At 54.4% G+C, this 16,740-nt stretch overlaps 1 protein-coding gene across 1 annotated transcript in view; it reads left to right on the top strand.

Moving 5' to 3' along the window:
- The first annotated feature begins 1,684 nt into the window (after window positions 1–1,684).
- The window catches only part of DHRS3 (dehydrogenase/reductase 3), a 38,816-nt gene continuing 23,760 nt past the window's right edge, over window positions 1,685–16,740 (top strand). Inside the window, exon 1 of the mRNA XM_047085721.1 lies at window positions 1,685–1,879. Within this exon, the coding sequence (XP_046941677.1) occupies window positions 1,685–1,879 (195 nt within the window). The remainder of the gene's footprint in view (window positions 1,880–16,740) is intronic.

Consider the following 16,740-nt stretch of genomic DNA (forward strand, 5'->3'; position numbering starts at 1 on the left):
AAGGTAATTCTACCCCAGATGAGCAATAAATATGCTCCCAGCTAATCTTACGGGGATTTTATTGGCACCTTGGGGGCAGAGGTTCCTTTACCCTGCTCACCTCCCCCCCCACCCCCCTCCCTACGCCTCTCAAAACAAAACCCTGCTCCCCAGCTGTTTCCCCCCAGCAACAAGAAGGACTCGGGCCGACTAAGAAAGTGTACGCTAAGTGAAGACAGAAGGCGTCTGGGCAAAGGGCGGGAGTGGTTTCCTGGTCCTACCTGGAGGCAGGGGGTGACCAAAGAGCCTGAAATAACCCCTGGTCGACCTGGTTGGATCAAAGCGTGCGCGAGCTCCCCCGGGCCTGCCCCGCGCGCAGGACCCGGCACCTGGCCCGCGGGCGCCCCAGCTCGGGGAGCCCGCGTCCCCGACCGGGAGGAATGTCTCGAGGAGGGAGCCGGTTCGCAGGAGTCGGTTCCAGCGTGTTCGAGTTACTGCCGCGAGCCCTCAGGGACACCGCCGGCAAGTCCCGGCTTGCAGAGAGGGGAGCCTGCCCGGGAGAGCGCGAGTCGGAGCGAGCCCGGGTGCGCGCCCGCGCGCGCGCCCCGCACTGCGCGGGGGGAGGGGAGCCCGCGGCAGCCACTCAGAGGAACGGTAGTGGAGCCTCCGCACAACTTTAACTGTCAATCAGACTTAATGGGGTATTAAAAAATGGGGGGGAAAAAAGGGCAGCCCTCTCGCTCCGCGCCGCTGCTGCCCCGGGAGCGAATGAATAAGGCGGCGCTGACGAGGGCGTCCGATCCACACGCGCTCCGCACCCGGGCCCTCTCCAAGTTGGAAAGGACAAAAAGAAGGCAATAAATGCTAACAGGGGAGAGAAAGGGAGCCGGATCGAGCGGCAACTCCCGGCCTCTGCTGGGAGAGGGAGGGAGAGAGCCGGAGAGATCGAGCGCGCGCCAGGGCGAGCCATGCACGTAAAGAAACTGACACCGGGACCCCCCACTTCTCCTGCACGTTGCTGGCAATCAGATCGCGTTTAAGCAATTTCCTGAGCCCAAGAATAGCAATGAGTCGGGAGACTTTCGCGGGCTGAAATTGGGAGCTGCAAGCACTCCCCCCCCACCACTTTTTTTTTTTTTTTTTTTTTCCTGGAGAAGGGGTGGGGGGGGCGCTACAATTTGGAAACGGCCTTCTTTTTTTTTTTTTTTTTTTTTTTTTTTAAATCTTGCACTTTGAAACCGCGGGACTGTAGCAGGGTGCGTGCGTGTGGTTGGTGCCTTTTTTTTTTTCCCCCTTGCCTAAACTCCTCTGTCAGCCTGTAAACATTACCTGAGAATTCCCCAGCCTAAACGGCTGCTGGGGCAAGAAACTTCTTGTTAGAACTTTCCACCTCCGGCTTCCCCTCCAGCCCTCTTACCGTCCCAACCTTCTCAGACGGTTTTTCTCCTCCCGAGGAGGATTTATCTTTTTTTTTTTTCCTCTCTCTCTTTCTCTCTCTCTTTTCCTTTTTTTTTTTTTTTCTTTTTTTTCTCACCCGGTGCTTTGCTTTTGGGAAGAGGTGATTTCAACAGTGGCCAGGTGGGACGCCTCTCTCCCCCTTTCATTCGGTTTATTTATTATTGTTTGGGGTGTTTTCTTTTTTTAATTCCTGTTTTGCTCGGTCCGGGGAGTTTCGCCCCCCCTGCCTGTCTCCGCGGCGCGGAGGATGGTGTGGAAATGGCTGGGCGCGTTGGTGGTGTTCCCTCTGCAGATGATCTATCTGGTGGCCAAAGCAGCCGTCGGACTGGTGCTGCCCGCCAAGCTTCGGGACCTGTCGCGGGAGAACGTCCTCATCACCGGCGGCGGGAGAGGCATCGGACGCCAGCTCGCTCGCGAGTTCGCAGAACGCGGCGCCAGAAAGGTACCGGGGCACGGCGACTCCAGGGGGTGGGGGCCGAAGGTGCGGGGGACGCCCACCTGCTGCCGCAGCCGGAACCCGCGCCCAGAGGAGTCGCCGGCCACCCTACTTCTCGGCGCCACCCGCGAGCGCTGAGCTAGCCAGTTTCACCTTGTAAATTTTCCCGGGCACCAGACTGTCTTTTCTGGCAGGTCCGGAGCTGGTCCGCTCCTTTGGGATCGGCGGTCGGTTGGCCGTTCGCCGCCACCCCGAAACTTAGGAGACCCACCCATTTCCCACATTCCTCCCTCCCGAAGGAAGGTGTTGTGTTTTCCCCCCTCGCCTTCCCCTCGATGCCGCCACCCTGGTGAGTGCAGGGTGTGTGCGCTCCTGGGTAGAGCTGGGAGCCGCCTGCTAGCTGGCTTCGTATTTTCCTTGGCAACCCGCTTCCCAGCCCCAACCTGGGCGGCTGCAGCTCTGGAGGCACGAAGAGAGGGGATACTTGGTTTGGGTTTGAAAGGGGGGTGGGGAGCGGTCTTGGATGTCTAGCCAGGCCTGACATGCACTCCCACGCCCAGGTATTTGGAAATCTAGAAAGAGGGGGACAAGGGTAATGGCAGCTGATAAAGCGCCCTTGTTCTCACCTTCAACCGTGCCCCCTCCCCCCCCCAGATGCAGCCCCAGAGGGGATCCCTCCCCAGTAAATGGGGAGGTGGCACTGTGGGGAGGGCCCTCCCCCTCCCCAGGGCTGTCTTTAGCTTTTTGGTGGTTACACCATCTCTTCCTCTGGTTTTCCCAGACCTGGTGCCCGAGAGTGGGGAGGGTGAGCCGGCTGTCACCCAACTCTGACCCAAGCTAGGCTGACTCACCCGGTGACTAGAGCAAAGGAGAGAGATTGGAGGCTGGCAGGCCAGACTGTCTCAAGCCGGCCCTGTGAGGAGGAAGAGCAAAATCAGGGAATTAGTTTGAAACTTCAACTGTTGAGAGCAAGGGGGTGGGGGGGGGGGGGAAGGGCCGGCAAAGCCAGCTGATCTGACACGGAGCCACATACCTAGGGGATTAAGTAAATATGTACTGTAGAAAACCAAACCTGCATGTAATTCCAGGTTGCTTTTGTTTTGTTAAATACTGCCCTGAGATTTACAATTCCTCCGGGGTGGCTCAGACTGGGACTGAACTTTGGAGCCTGAACTATCAGCCAAAGCTGATGGCGATTAACTCTTCCCCTGCCGGGCCCGCGTGGGGGAGGGGAGGGCCGTGGTGGCCCAGCTAGCTGGAGTTGGCTGTCCCTGGCTCCTGCTTCTCCTTGGGTGGTTTGGACAGCTGCTTGACCTTGCAGTTGGAAGGGTAGTTCGGAAGTGTTTTTAACCCTTGGACACACTGAAAAAAGGAGAAGTAAGAGAGTTGTACTCAGCAGTTTCATTGCCTTGGGGTGATGCCGCCTCGAAAGTCTCCCAAAGCTCTTTGTGGAGGGGTGGGAGGGGGCGGAGGGGGGGAATCAGGATGGCAGATGAAGGTGTCCTTGTGGATATGTGGGGTCTGGGACAGTCGCGTGTGATTGTCATTCCTTGGATGTCTGCATCCCGCAGAAACTTTCTTCAGAGTCTTCCAGCTGGCCCAAGTCCTGGTCTCTTTTACTGCTTTTGTAACTGGCTGCAGTAGGCTTACGAAGAACTCTTTTTGTCAATCTGGAGAAACTTGACTAGTGTAAACAACCCTAAATTAAAGAAGTATATGGCATGGGAGGGGGAGGCAGTGAAATAGAGCGGAGTGGCACCCCACAAGCTCATGCACTGGGAACCCTGTCCCACCTTACTTGGAATGGACATTCTCTTCCAGGGTATAAACTCAGGGCCAATTAGAAATATGTCTCAAATTGGTATCCCGTCACCAGAAACAGAATCCATGGGGGCCCGTGAAACTTCCAGGGCCGTTCATGCTTAGGTTTAGTCATCAGCCCGGTCAGGACGAACAAGAGTGCTCCCCATAACTAATAACTGTCTGACCAATTACTAGAGGTGGTTTTTAACGAGCCCTCCGCTTGCCGCCATGGTGGGGAATTTGGAATCTGCCTGGGTCCATCTGGGGCCGGGGAGAGGGCCTTGGGACAATCCTGAGCCCAGGAGTGTGTGCGCTGCCTCTGAGAGCCCTTCCAACCTGGATTTGGGTGGGATCGGATCTGGAGGGGGAAGCCCCCAAAAGAGAAAGAAGGAAGAACTTCTCCCAACAGTGGCATATCCAGAAGAGAAGCCCGTTTACCTTTGGGAAAGAGCAGCAACCCCCCTCCCCCCCCCCCTTTTCTCATAATGATCTTTGGCAATATTTGTGGGCGGAAGAGTGCCTTAGGCTACAAAGGTGACCCAAACGAGGGTTTTTCTTAAAGGGACACGAAGGCTCCAGGAGTCAGAAGTTCCCTCACCTGGAAACATCTGTTCTTACCCATGCCATCCTGAGGTTAACCAAGGCAGGGCTGCCCATGGTCAGGGTCTCCAAGTGGGTTATTCCCACTGTACTCCTTTTTTAAATTTTCTGTGCTCCCCCGGAATTCTTTCCATGAAAGCATTCACAGAGCTTGGGCGCATCCGGCTAGCTGGTCAGCTGGCACAGCCTCCCAAGTCTTTGACTTTGACAGGGTTTTAGCAGGGGGGCCCTGGGAGGAGGAAAACTGGACTGTTTGTTTGGAAGTGTTTGCAGTGGCTGTTCCAGCTCGATGAAAGCCCTGGGCTGTGATGATGGGCCCAGGGAGGCAGGGGCAAAAAAATGAGGACCCAGTCCATCCATGAAGGACGGCTAGAGCTGGGAGTCAGGGCCCCAGCCCTTTCAATGAGGTACTGTGAGAACTGGCTTGGAGTTGTACTTGCTTGGCTATTATTGAGTTTACAGCATGTGGGTTGATAGCCTTGTCCCTAAAGCAGCTAGCCAGGAAGTAGCCCTTTATGTGGCTTTGGGAATCCTATTCTCCTTCCCATCCATTCAGCAGTCCCATATCCTTCCCATTCCCGGTGCTGGGCCAGGCCCGGGCCCATCTGTGCCATGATGACCGTCTAGTTCACCGACCCTGCTTGAGGTGTCTGGCAGGTGTTTGGTATAGCTCTAAGCCTGGAGAGGGGGTGGGCCCAGCAAAGATGAATAAAGACCCAGAGACAGTGGCAGGTGTTTAGAGTCAGGGCACAGATCATTCGTTGCTTCTGGCCACCATAACAGATTAGTAGGGCCCCACTCCCTTTAAGGACTCTAAGGGAGACTCCTTCTTGCCTCTTCCAGCTCTTGTGGCTCCTGGCATTCCTTGGCTTGTGGTGGGATCTGTCCAGTCTCTGCCTCCTCGTGTGGCCTTCCCCTCCGTCCCTGTCTCTACGTCCTCTCCTCTCTTTATAAGGATACCAGTCAATGTGTAATGAAGCCTCAGCCAGGAATGAATGAGCCTGAACTGATTACATCTCCAAAAGCCTCATTTCCAAATGAGGTCACATTCAGAGGTTCTAGGGTGCCCATTCATGGGTGGGGGGCGGAGGGGACACTACACAGGGGGAGCCCAGTGGAACTGTTAAGCTATAACAGAGGCTCACAGAAGGGCTTCGGGAAGGAGGTAGCATTTGAGTCAAGAGTTCCAACCTGAAGGGATGTGACAAGGTCACTCCGGATGTGGAAAGGTCACTCCGGGTGCGAGGTATCACCTGATCAAAGACTATGCACCCCATTGGAACTGGGGAAAGGAGGCCGGAGGCAAAGAAAGACAATACTGTGGATTGGGATAGGGAGCTGGGGAGGTAGGTGGGGAGTCATATCTCAGACTCTGAGTCAGGCCAGTACAAATAAAAATAGGAAAGAGGAAGAAGAGTGGAGAGGGGTCCCGACAGGGCTTCCTGTGGGACCCAGAGTCACCAGAACAAAATAGCTAGTAAACAAAATAGTAGTAAACAATGATGGATGGGACGCCCGGGAGGCTCAGTGGGTTAAGCGTCCAACTTTGGCTCCGGTCGTGATCTCCCCGGTTCGTGAGTTCAGGCCCCACGTTGGGCTCCGCACTCCCACTTGGGAGTCTCTCTCTCCCTCTCTGTCTCTGCCCCTCCCCAACTTGCACACTTGTTCTCTCTCTCTCTCTCTCTCTCTCTCTCAAATAAATTAACTTTAAACAATGATGGGTGATGAAGGTCAGTGGCCCTTCCCCCCTCCAACCTCACCTTGAATGCAGACTTTGCCAGAAGTTTCTGGGAAAAGGATCAGGCTCCCATTTGTTGTGTCTTGGAGCAAAAAGGTAGGGCCCCTGTCCTACCTGTGGCATTTGGGAAAAGCCATTCAATAGCATCAGGTCCTTGGGTTTCAAACAATGGGCCTTACAATTTGGGCTGTGTCATGAATGGGCAAACACCTCCCTCTTACGGCCTCACCCACTTCCCCTGCGGAACAAGACCTCACAACGGGATCCGTGCCAGCTGTGGCCTGGCTTACCTGGGCTGGGAGGCCAGAGACTGGGTTCTAGAGCCAGCTCTGCTGCAACCCTGGGAAAGGAACTACCTTCTCTGGGCTGCAGCTGACAGGCACACCTATAAAATGAGAGAGGACACAATGACCCCTGAGATCCTGGCACGCCTTGAAAGTCTCATTTTATGGATCAACCTCCCAGGGAAACAACAGATTGCTAATAAGCTCCCTGAGTTGGGAGGAAGAGACCTCTTCAGAACCCATTTGTCCTCCTCACTGCTCATCTCTGTCTTTCTTGCTACTCATCAGATCCCACTGACTGAAAAAAGAAGCAGCTCAGATTTGGGAAATGTGCCGACAGTGGATGGGAGGCTCACTCCCACTCCTCAACTATCTCGACAGCCTCCAGGGAGCTGTCTGCCATGGGTTTATTTCAACTCTTACAGATGTTAATGTTATTTTTTAAGTTTTTTAATTTATTTTGAGAGAGAAAGAGAGAGAGAACCAGCAGGGGAGGGGCAGAAGGAGGGGGGGGGGGGTTAGGAGGGACAGAGGATCCGAAGTGGGCTCTGTGCTGACAGCAGAAAGCCCGATGCGGGGTTCCATCTCACAAACCGTGAGATCATGACCTGAGCTGAAGTCGGATGCTTTACTGACTGAGCCACCCAGGCGCCCTGGAAATTTTAATATTTTCAACCTGTAGTTTTCAAGGGATCCAGGGGCCCAAATTTCCCAACTAGCATGTCAAAGGAGAGCTTTCACCTTTTTTCTTTTTGAATTTTTTTAAAATATTTATTTATTTTTGAAAGAGAGAGGCACAGAGCATGAGCGGGGGAGGGGCAGAGAGAGAGGGAGACATAGAATCTGAAGCAGGCTCCAGGCTCTGAGCTGGCAGCACAGAGCCCGACGCGGGGCTTGAACCCATGAACCGGGAGATCGTGACCTGAGCTGAAGTCAGACGCTTAACTGACCGAGCCAACACAGGCGCCCCTAGAACTTTCAGCTTTTATCCTAAAGTCACCAGATTGTCTATTTGGGCTTTAGAGAATGCTCACTAGGTCTAGCGATGCTGAGCCTCGGTCAAGAATCTCACATCCAGTCTACCTAGCCTGTCCACTAATCCTTGCTTCGAGTCCAGGCTCTTATGAGCTTCAAGCTTCTCAGAGCTATGGCTGTGATCCCTGCACAGAGCCCTCTGGGATCTTCATCATTATGGTTACTTTCCCTGCTCCATTTCCAACTTCATCACTGAGCTATGACCTCAGCCGTATTTTTTTCAATTTTTTTAAATGTTTTTATTTATTTTTGAGACAGAGAGAGAGCATGAGCAGGGGAAGGGCAGAGAAAGAGAGAGAGAGACACAGAATCCGAAGCAGGCTCCAGGCTCTGACTTGTCAGCACAGAGCCTGACGCGGGGCTCGAACTCATGGAGTGTGAGATCATGACCTGAGCTGAAGTCGGACGCTCAATCGACTGAGCCACCCAGGTGCCCCTGACCTCAGCCATATTTATGAGAAGGTAGCCCTTGGCTGTCCTTTCTACCTGGGAAAGCTATCTGATTGTCACAGCCACTGCAACTTGTCCCGGAAGGACCTTGTCCCAACCTGCCACTGCCATCAAAATCCAACAGAGTCCTGGGCATCGGTGCCGGAAGGATTCCAGACCCAACGTATTCTCCTCATTTATTCTTGTACAAAAGCACCACCCCACCTGGAATGTTCTAAGAGGCTCTCCTTATGGCTGCCTTCAAAAGACACAATCTAAAAATACACTAAGTATATAAGATATTTGAAAGGAAACATTTGAAACGTATTATTCAGATGAACCATGAAGGTCAGGAAAAGTTAAATCCAAATGAGAAGGAGAGAAGGGACTCTGCTTAGATGCTGGCATCCTCAAATGCCCATGCGACTACTGTGGGACCAGTGCGGGAGGCGTTAGCGCTCCAAAACTGAGTGCTCTGTATTCTTAAAAAGAGAGGGCCAAATACCAGAACAGGTTAGCAAATGAATGGTGGGCGGGAACCCATTCATTCATTCATCCATTCCCTTAGTCATTCACTCAACAAACCTATGCACCTTCGGTGTGCCAGGTATCAGAGGCACTGGGGATATGGTAACGGTAAGGAGCAAAGCAAGACAGAAATATCCAGCCACGTAAACAGCCCACAGTTTAGTGAAGGAAACAGACAGATAATAAACAAGAGACATAAAATAGAGAGCACATTAGGTCGTAATGGAAACACAGGGCAACACAAATGAGGCAAAGCAGACCAAGAGGACATGGTGGGAGAGGAGAGAATGGCATTCCCGGCAGTGCAGGGGTGGGGAGGAGGGGGGCGGTTAGGGCAGGGGCTTGTGGGGAGCAACGATGTCTAGAACTGGCTTTGGCTTTGACGCTGAGTGAAGCTGCGAGCAGTTGGAGGGTTTGGGGCACAGAAATGACAGATCTAACCTGAGTCTTAGCAGGATCTCGGGGCTGCCAGAAACCAAGACAAGGGAGGTGTTATCAGGCCAGGGGCAGGGAGCTGTTCGGAGGCCACTGTGCATTTCTGCAGCCCAACCCCCCACCCCCCACGGCCAGAACATCGCACCAGACCTGCTCCGCCCTCTTCTGAGAGCCTCTTTCTCAGGGTGGGACCTCAGCTTTGCATGTGGGACTGGGAAGATGTTGGCTGTGTCCTCCGATGTCTCTAGAGTCGGATGGAAGCAAACGGGCTGAAAGGGGATCTAGGTGGGCTGGAGCACCCCTAGTGGAGTGGGTGGGAGTCATCGGGGACCCAGGCCTCAGAGTCTTCTGGGGAGACCTGCTGTCGGCCAGGTCCCGATCTCTTCTCGCTGATACCTCCGGCAAAGGATGCCAGCCAGCTGGAGGGTGGCATGGCTCTGGGTAATTGTGACCGTGGCAGACCGTGTCGCTTGATTCAGCGAGCAGAGGAACCACACAAACAAGGTTCTCTCCCAGTGGCACTCAGAGTCTGGCATGATGACTGTCCCCAGACTGACAAAGCCCCTGATGCTTTGGAAAGATGAGCCCGCTCCGGCAAGATGGCTTGGATGGTCATAAGGATGAACCGTCCCCCCCCCCCCCCACAACTAAAATGAAAACAAAAGCAGATGTTCTGGTGCCCAGGGTGAAGGAGACGCTTTTCCGTTCCACTTTGTCGAAGCACTTCTGGAGCACTGTGGTCAGGATTGGTCAACACTTTGAGAGGGTCCTTGAGCAGTTGGAGAGTGTCCAGGAAGTGGGCTCAGGATGACAGGGACTGAGGTTGGATGGCAAATCCGTGACTCCTTTAGGGGCTGGAGACGGAATCAGCGGCCTTACGATTCGCAGAGGCAAGGGGCCTGGGCCAGGTAGGGCGAAGGGCGGCGCCAGGCTGCAGGGGCGGGGGGTGGGGGGTGCTCCAGGATGTGCACTGGGGTCCCGCACCAGGACCGCCGTCCTGCCCTTTGGAGCCAAGCGGGCTGCTCTGGGAGAGTGTGTGCTGTGGACGCCTGCCACAGGGAGGGAAAGGCTCTGGGCGGCCACCCGGGGCCCCTCCACCCCTCAGGCTCTGAATCATGGTTACTACGGTGAGGACAGTGACCCAGGCAGGGTCAGGGGCCAGGAAGGGGAGAGGATACCAGCATCGGTCAACCAACACTTGGAAGAGGAACTCTTCTCGACGTGACCTCACCGGTGTCCTTCAGGGGTCATGTCATTCCTTTGCTTGGGTGTTTCAGGGTGCTGGAGAGAGGAGAAGGGAAGGTGCGGGACAGGCCCCTGTCACATCCTTCACTCTGACCTTCAGTCATGACTCAGAACCTGCGGCCCCAAACTGGATGCTGAGGGCTTCCTTGGGCTCCTAGTACTCTGCACGACCGCGTGCTATATGCAGCTGTAAGTGACTAGAGTACTGACGTGACAGGTGCTTTCCCCAGGTGGCTGTCCTGGTCTAGTCTTGGGTGACCGTTCAGTGCTTTCTCACATTCTCTGTCTCGCCCACGTCCCGAGGTGGGTGTGATCGGCGGCCCACTTCTAAGATCCAGGTGAGGTGAATTGTCCAGGATGCTTGGCCGAAGGCAGACTCTGAACTCAGGATTCCCAGCTTCCAAACTGGGCCCTTGGCCACAAGGACAGATCATCTCAGCCTGGCCCCGCCTACCCCAGTCAGGGTTACAGAAGGGTCAGGAGACAAGCTGTTAAATAATGGGGCCTCGTGCACAGAGGGTTCTGGACAGAGGGTTGATAAGCTGTACCGGAGTCAACAGGACGCAGTCAACAGGATGGGCCAGGATGCAGTTCCGTTCCCCTTTACTCAAAACACTTTTAAGCACCAAGTATTTGCATACAATGAATGGGATACTTGCCAAAGGATTAAGGTAGTCCTTGGTTATCAGGGTTTGCTTTAAACAACTGAAAAGCAGGAAAACAACACAGTTTGTGCTTCAAATCTACTTCATTTGGACTTAATTTGACAAGCAGTGTAACCCCTCCAATATGCCAGGAGCCAGCTTTGCGGGAACAGTGAGTGCCAACAACTTCCAGCTAACCCTGAGCCCCCGCCCCCAGCTCGATCCTCTGAAGGGACCAAGAGCTTTGATAGTACAGAGAAGGGAGCAATCACTGCGCATTAAGGGAAATCTTACAAGACTTCTTGGAGGAGGTGGCAGTGTAGGGAGTTGTAGTAAGTCTTCATCTTTTGCTGATTGTAGAACCCTGGGATCTCGTGGTTCGTGGGTTCGAGCCCCACATCAGGCTCTGTGCTGACAGCTCAGAGCCTGGAGCCTGCTTCAGATTCTATGTCTCCCCCTCTCTCTGCCCCTCCCCCACTCACTATCTCTCTCTCTCTCTCTCTCTCTCTCTCTCAAAAATAAGTAAACATTAAAAAAATTTTTTTAATAAATAAACCCTGTTCTAAGAATATACGATACACATTTTTTTTTTTTTGAGAGTGTGAATATGCATGCTCCGGGGAGTGGCAGAGAGAGAGGGAGAGAGAGACTCCCAAGCAGGCTCCATGCTGTCAGCACAGAGCATAGGGCACCATCTCACAAACCACAAGATCATGACCTGAGCCGAAATCAAGAGTCAGACGCTTAACAGACTGAGCCACCCAGGCGCCCCAGGAGAGAGAGATTCTTAAGCAGGCTGCACGCCCAGGGCGGAGCCCGTCTCAGGGCTCGATGTCACAACCGTGAGATCATGACCTGAGCCAAAGTCAAGAGTCGAACCCTACGGACTGAGCCACCCAGGCGCCCCACAAGACACATTTTTAAATGTTTATTTATTTGTCTTTGAGAGAGAGAGAGAGCAGGGGAGGGGCAGAAAGAGAGGGAGAACCCCAAGCAGTCTCCACACTGTCGTCACAGAGCCCAATGCAGGATTCGATCTCACAAACCATGAGATCAAGAGTAGGGGGACGCTTAGCCGACTGAGCCACGCGGGTGCCCTGCAATACACATTTTTATGCTTTCAAGTGGTCCTTGGATGCCCCCGATGCCTATCCCATCCACCAGGTTAGGAAGCTTGGCACCGCGTCTAAGTCCTTCAGGCTTGGATTCCGGTGCAGGATTTGAGCTCATACCACAGGCAGGGGACCCCCTGGTGTCCTGGGACCCAGAAGCCAGAGCCAAGCCCAAGTGGACAGCAGATTTGTGGCCTGGTGGTGCTTAATGCCAACAACAGTCAGTTCAGCACCGGCCACCTGGCCCCAGCCTTTCTGACTCTGTTGGCCATTCCCCTTGCTTTGGTGAATGCAACCTTGAAATCCCTTTTTAGGGGCCTTCCAGGGAAGGTGCCAAAAAAGCGTTTTGATCATGAACAATGTGACCATTTTGTCCGCATTTGAAATATCCCTCCTGGGAGGTGTTTATAGATAATTGTCTCCTATCTATATGTCCCACTTCTACAGACATCTGGCCCATCTAGGCCCCCACAGCCCCCGATACCATTTGAGGTTCTAGGAGCCAGTTTTCAAACTGGGTTCCAGAGCATCCGAGGGGCTCCAAGAAGGTGGGACCACATGGGAGGTGGGAAAAATAGGGTTCTGAGGGGCCCCCACCACCACTTAACTAGATTGGCTTCACTTCTGTTTAATACCTTTGAATTCCATGTAAAATTTTTGTGAGCATTTTGAAAGAATGCCATTACTTTCAAGAGAAGAAAAAAAACACAGCTTAAAAATAGCTGTTCTAGGAAATGCTCAGGGCACACGCCTCTCCCCAGTTGATCCTTGGATGTGCCCAGCATCATCACACTGGGTCCTCAACCTTTGGCTCTTTCCTGCAAGGCATAGAAGCATGTGGACTGATGGGTTCTCCTGTGAGCTTGTTCCTTGGCCCTACAGGAGAAGGACCCCCACCCCCCTCGACTCCAGGCATGTGGAACCCCGCGTCCTGCTCAGTCCTCAGCCAGGGCCTCTCCACCACCCCTAGGGAGTCCGTGAACTAGAAGCCTTCATTTCTCAACCAGGATTGAAGGGGCCTCCCAAATCCAGCATCCAGCCCTGAAAGACTGGGATTTGACCACCCCAGCCCCAGAGCCAAGGGCTGATCCATGGGTCTCTTGAGGGCTAGAGGCCACAGCACTCATGCAGTTCCTAATCCCATAAAGAGCCACCTGTGGTGTGACCTTAGACAAGTAACTTTATCTCTCTGGGCTTCTGTTCACCTATCTGAAAAATGAAGGTGTGGAGATTGAGTGAAATAACATATGTAAACCTCCTAGTTCATCATTTGCAAGAAAGGATGGTTCCTTCTAGTCAGGGGTAGGAGGGGGGGCGGGGGGGGCAGTGTGGGGGAGAGGGGGAAGGCAATGGGGGAGGGGGGAGGCAGTTGGGGAGCAGGAGTGGTAGAAAGGGGGCCAGCTTGGGGGCAGGGGGGAGGCGGTGGGGGGGGAGAGGGGGGGCAGTGTAAGGGCAGGGGGACAGTGGACACACCCCAACCATGATTCTGCACCTTTTGTTTACTGAACCAGGTCGTCTATCTAGCGCGGGAGGTGGGGAGGTGGGGGAGGGGGAGGGGCAAAAGGCAAAGAACATGCTGGCTGAACTTGACCTGGTTCTGAGGTTCCCCAGGAAGGGGGTTATCCCACCCATGCCACAGAAACCCTCGAGCAATTTTAGCTAGAAGACAGTGGGAGGGAATCAGTCTTCCCACAGAGAGAGGGCTCAGAGCCTGGTGTCTTACCACCCACTGAGGCCTCCATCCCTGTTAAGATGGCCGGTAATGACTGTCCCTGTCCTCGTGGGTGCAGGCCTTTCTGTGGGTGAAGAGCAGAGGGAGGCTGGCCAAGGGCCCGGCCTCTGCTCTGCTCTGCGCCGGGCTGCCCACTCCCCTGAAAACCACCCAGCTTCCCCTCTGTGGGTTTTCATTAGTCATTTTCATCTCAGCATCCAAGTAGCTCAGTTGGTCAGGGTTGGGCTGTGGTGAGGCCAAAGTCACAGGTTACCATGGCGACTCGGGGCGCTCTGTGGCTGCTCGTTGCCATGTGTCTGATGCAAAAGGCTGTAAGGTCCTCGGGGAGCAGGAGACAAGTCTCCTCGCTCACCAAGCGTCCTAGGCACTTGGCACAGTATCGGGCACACAGTAGGCACTCGATAAATGTTCGCTGCCTGAGCAAATACGTGATCGACCCATCCTGGCTAGTTTAGAGCCTGTGTTCACTGAGTGCCTACTGGGCCCGGGGGCTGGTTCTGAGCACTTTCCATGTAAGTCATTTACTCCCCACAGTGAGGCCTAGCGTTGGTGCCGTTCCAATCCTCTCTCTACTGGCCACGACTCTGGGGGTCAGTAACTTGAGATCTCACATCTAGTAAGTGACCAAGCAGGATTTAAACCCAAGGTGTCCTCTTGAGCCGGTGATTCTGGTACCTCCTCATTAATCATTCTATGGAACAGAACGGGTCATGTTGACAGCCCCCCAGCAGACTCCGTGCGGCCGTTGACTTTAACAGCCAGGGAGTCTAAATGCATCAAACAACATTAGCTACAGTTCTGATGGTGGGTCTGGAGGTATCCTTCACACTGGTTTGTCGACCTCTGTGACCAGAAGGTCCGCAGATGGGACTACCTCCGGGCATGGCTTCAGGGGCTCAAACACTGGTGTCAGGATTCAGTCTCTCCTTGGGCAGACCTCCTGCTCACGTGTGCCCCTCGCTGCCTTAAATACCCCAGCTCCCAGTCCACAGGATGGAGTGGTCTCTTCTGCTCAGCAGTTCCAGAAGGATCCAGGACTTGAGTCCCCCTGTCTGTGACTGGGTTGAGCCTGAAGCAGTCGCTAGTGATGGGTTACAGGCCTGTCCCTGAGTCAGGGGTGGACCAGCCCCAGCCAAGTCACAGTGGTTGAGAGTGGGGAGGTGGGCTTCCGTGGGGGTCTGTGGGAGTGCTGTTACCAGGAGCAAGGGTATTAGGGGCAGGCGTTTAGTCCTCCTTGTAGAAGGACCAATCCAGGTTTTAGTCATCTCAAGCAGAAACTTCCAGGAGATCCAGGCCCACCTGTTAGCCAGTCTAGTCTAGTCTCCCAAGTCTGGTCCTGCAGACATTATCAGGTCATTTACTGACACTTAGGGGCTAAAAGGACAAAGTGGTCCTTTTAGGCTTGAGCTGAAACCTCCTCGCCCTCGGGGAGTTTGTGGCTCAAAGAGGCAAAATGAGCAGCCAGTCAAGGTGGCCTCGCAGGTTGTCAACACTTTCTTCGTGACCTTTTCTAGAAGACTGAAGGCCACCATAATAGGAGAGTAAAGGAAGTCCCTTTGCGGGGTCACTGTTCATCGTGGTGGTTTCCTGAGTGTGAGAAGCCCAGTTCTCCCTCTTTTCTGGCCACAGGCAGGTGAGCAGAAGGGAGCCCATACTGGGTCCTTCCAGGGTGGGAAGAAGGGTCTCTGGGGAACTTCTAGAACTCCCAGGACCAGGGTCCTTTTAGAGCCCAGCCAGCCAGCACAGCATGCTCCGACCCTCTCGGGCCCCACAGCAGGTTATCCTGGGCGGCTGGGGCCAGCGTGACCACAAAGGGCAGGGCGACCTTACAGCAGGCTAGCAGTCCTGCCAGACACCCCCACGTGACATCAGGCCACCCTTGGCTCCCGCGCCTCACGTCCTCACCTCTCACTTGGCACAGAAGGGCTCCCGCCTCACCTCTCCAGGCCACTTCCCTGTGAGCACACAGCAGAGTGCAGGGGAATGGGTGGGGGTCCTCCAGCCCGGAGCACAGGGGCCACCCTGCACCCCTCTGAGGGCTCACGCCTCCTTGGCTGGCGGCTCCACTGTCCTGGTTTTGGGGCCACCTCTTGGGCCTTTGTGTTGGGCGGGGTATGTGCGTGTGTTTGCACGCACACACATGAACTCCCGCGTGCTGGGCACGCACACCCGCATTGGCTTCTTGGCCCTGTTCCAGGAGCCAGTAGAGAACAGTGGTTCCGATTTTGAGCTCGGAAACCTCAAACCAAAGTTCTTCCACTTACTTTGCCGAGTGACCCCGGGCAAGCTTCTAGACCTCTCTGAGCCTCGGTTTCCTCATCTGTAAAAGGAGGACTCAATGAGATAACGTGTAGAAGTCCTGAGCACAAAACAAGCCTTCAGTATGTGTTGGCCCCGGGGGTGCGGCCGAGGATCGTGTTTGACTATTCACTCCAATGCGTCTCGTACCCCCTCTACAAAAGCACTTATGACCGGTTTGTTTGAAGCCGGGGAGGGTAGGTTAGATGGGGAGGGGCTGCTGTGCCACCGACAGCCTACACACTTTGGGGCAGACAGACTCGAGTTTCAATCCCAGCTCCTCGGGCCGGAGACCTTGGCCAAGTTCCTCAACCTCTCTGCAGGAGCTTCCGGTGGCTGTGCTAACACACGGCCACGCGCTCAGTGGCTTAAAACAGCATACACTTAGGCTCTTAGAGTTCTGGAGGTCGGAAGCCCGGCACAGGTCTCCCCGGGCTAAAGTCAAGGTGTCGGGGCTGCGTTCCTCCTGCAGGCTCTAGGGGATCACCTATTTCCCTGCGCTCACCGCTTTTAGAGGCACCTGTGTCCCTTGGCTGGTGGCCCCTTCCTCTGTCTCCAAAGCCAGCGGCTGCCATGCTTCCTCACAACTTCCTCTTACTCCCTTCTTCTGGCCCCACTTGTCAACTTGTAAGGCCCCCTTGCGATTATACGGGGCCCACCTGGATAATCCAGGATAATCTTTCTATCTTAAAGTCAGTTGATTAGCAAATTTAATTCCATCTGCAACCCTAATCCCCCTTTCCCTTGCAAGGTAACACCTTCACAAATTCTGGGGATTAGGGCCCGGTGTCCTGGGGAAGCTTTCTCATCTGCAAAGTGACAGTGCTAATCCCAGCCTCCCAGGGCCTTTGGGAGGATTCCAGGAGATGGTCCAGCATGCTGGGCAGGGGCTCAGAAAATGCTGGTTGGATCTGCCCCGAGCACCTGCTGAATACAAAGCTCTGTTTCAGGTGCCATCCAGAGTCACCAAGGATGGAAGATGTC

Source organism: Lynx rufus, unplaced genomic scaffold, assembly GCF_022079265.1.
Source record: "Lynx rufus isolate CCGP_SWC_20201006 ecotype Redwood Valley unplaced genomic scaffold, mLynRuf1.p SCAF_2, whole genome shotgun sequence".
Lineage (NCBI taxonomy): Eukaryota > Metazoa > Chordata > Mammalia > Carnivora > Felidae > Lynx > Lynx rufus.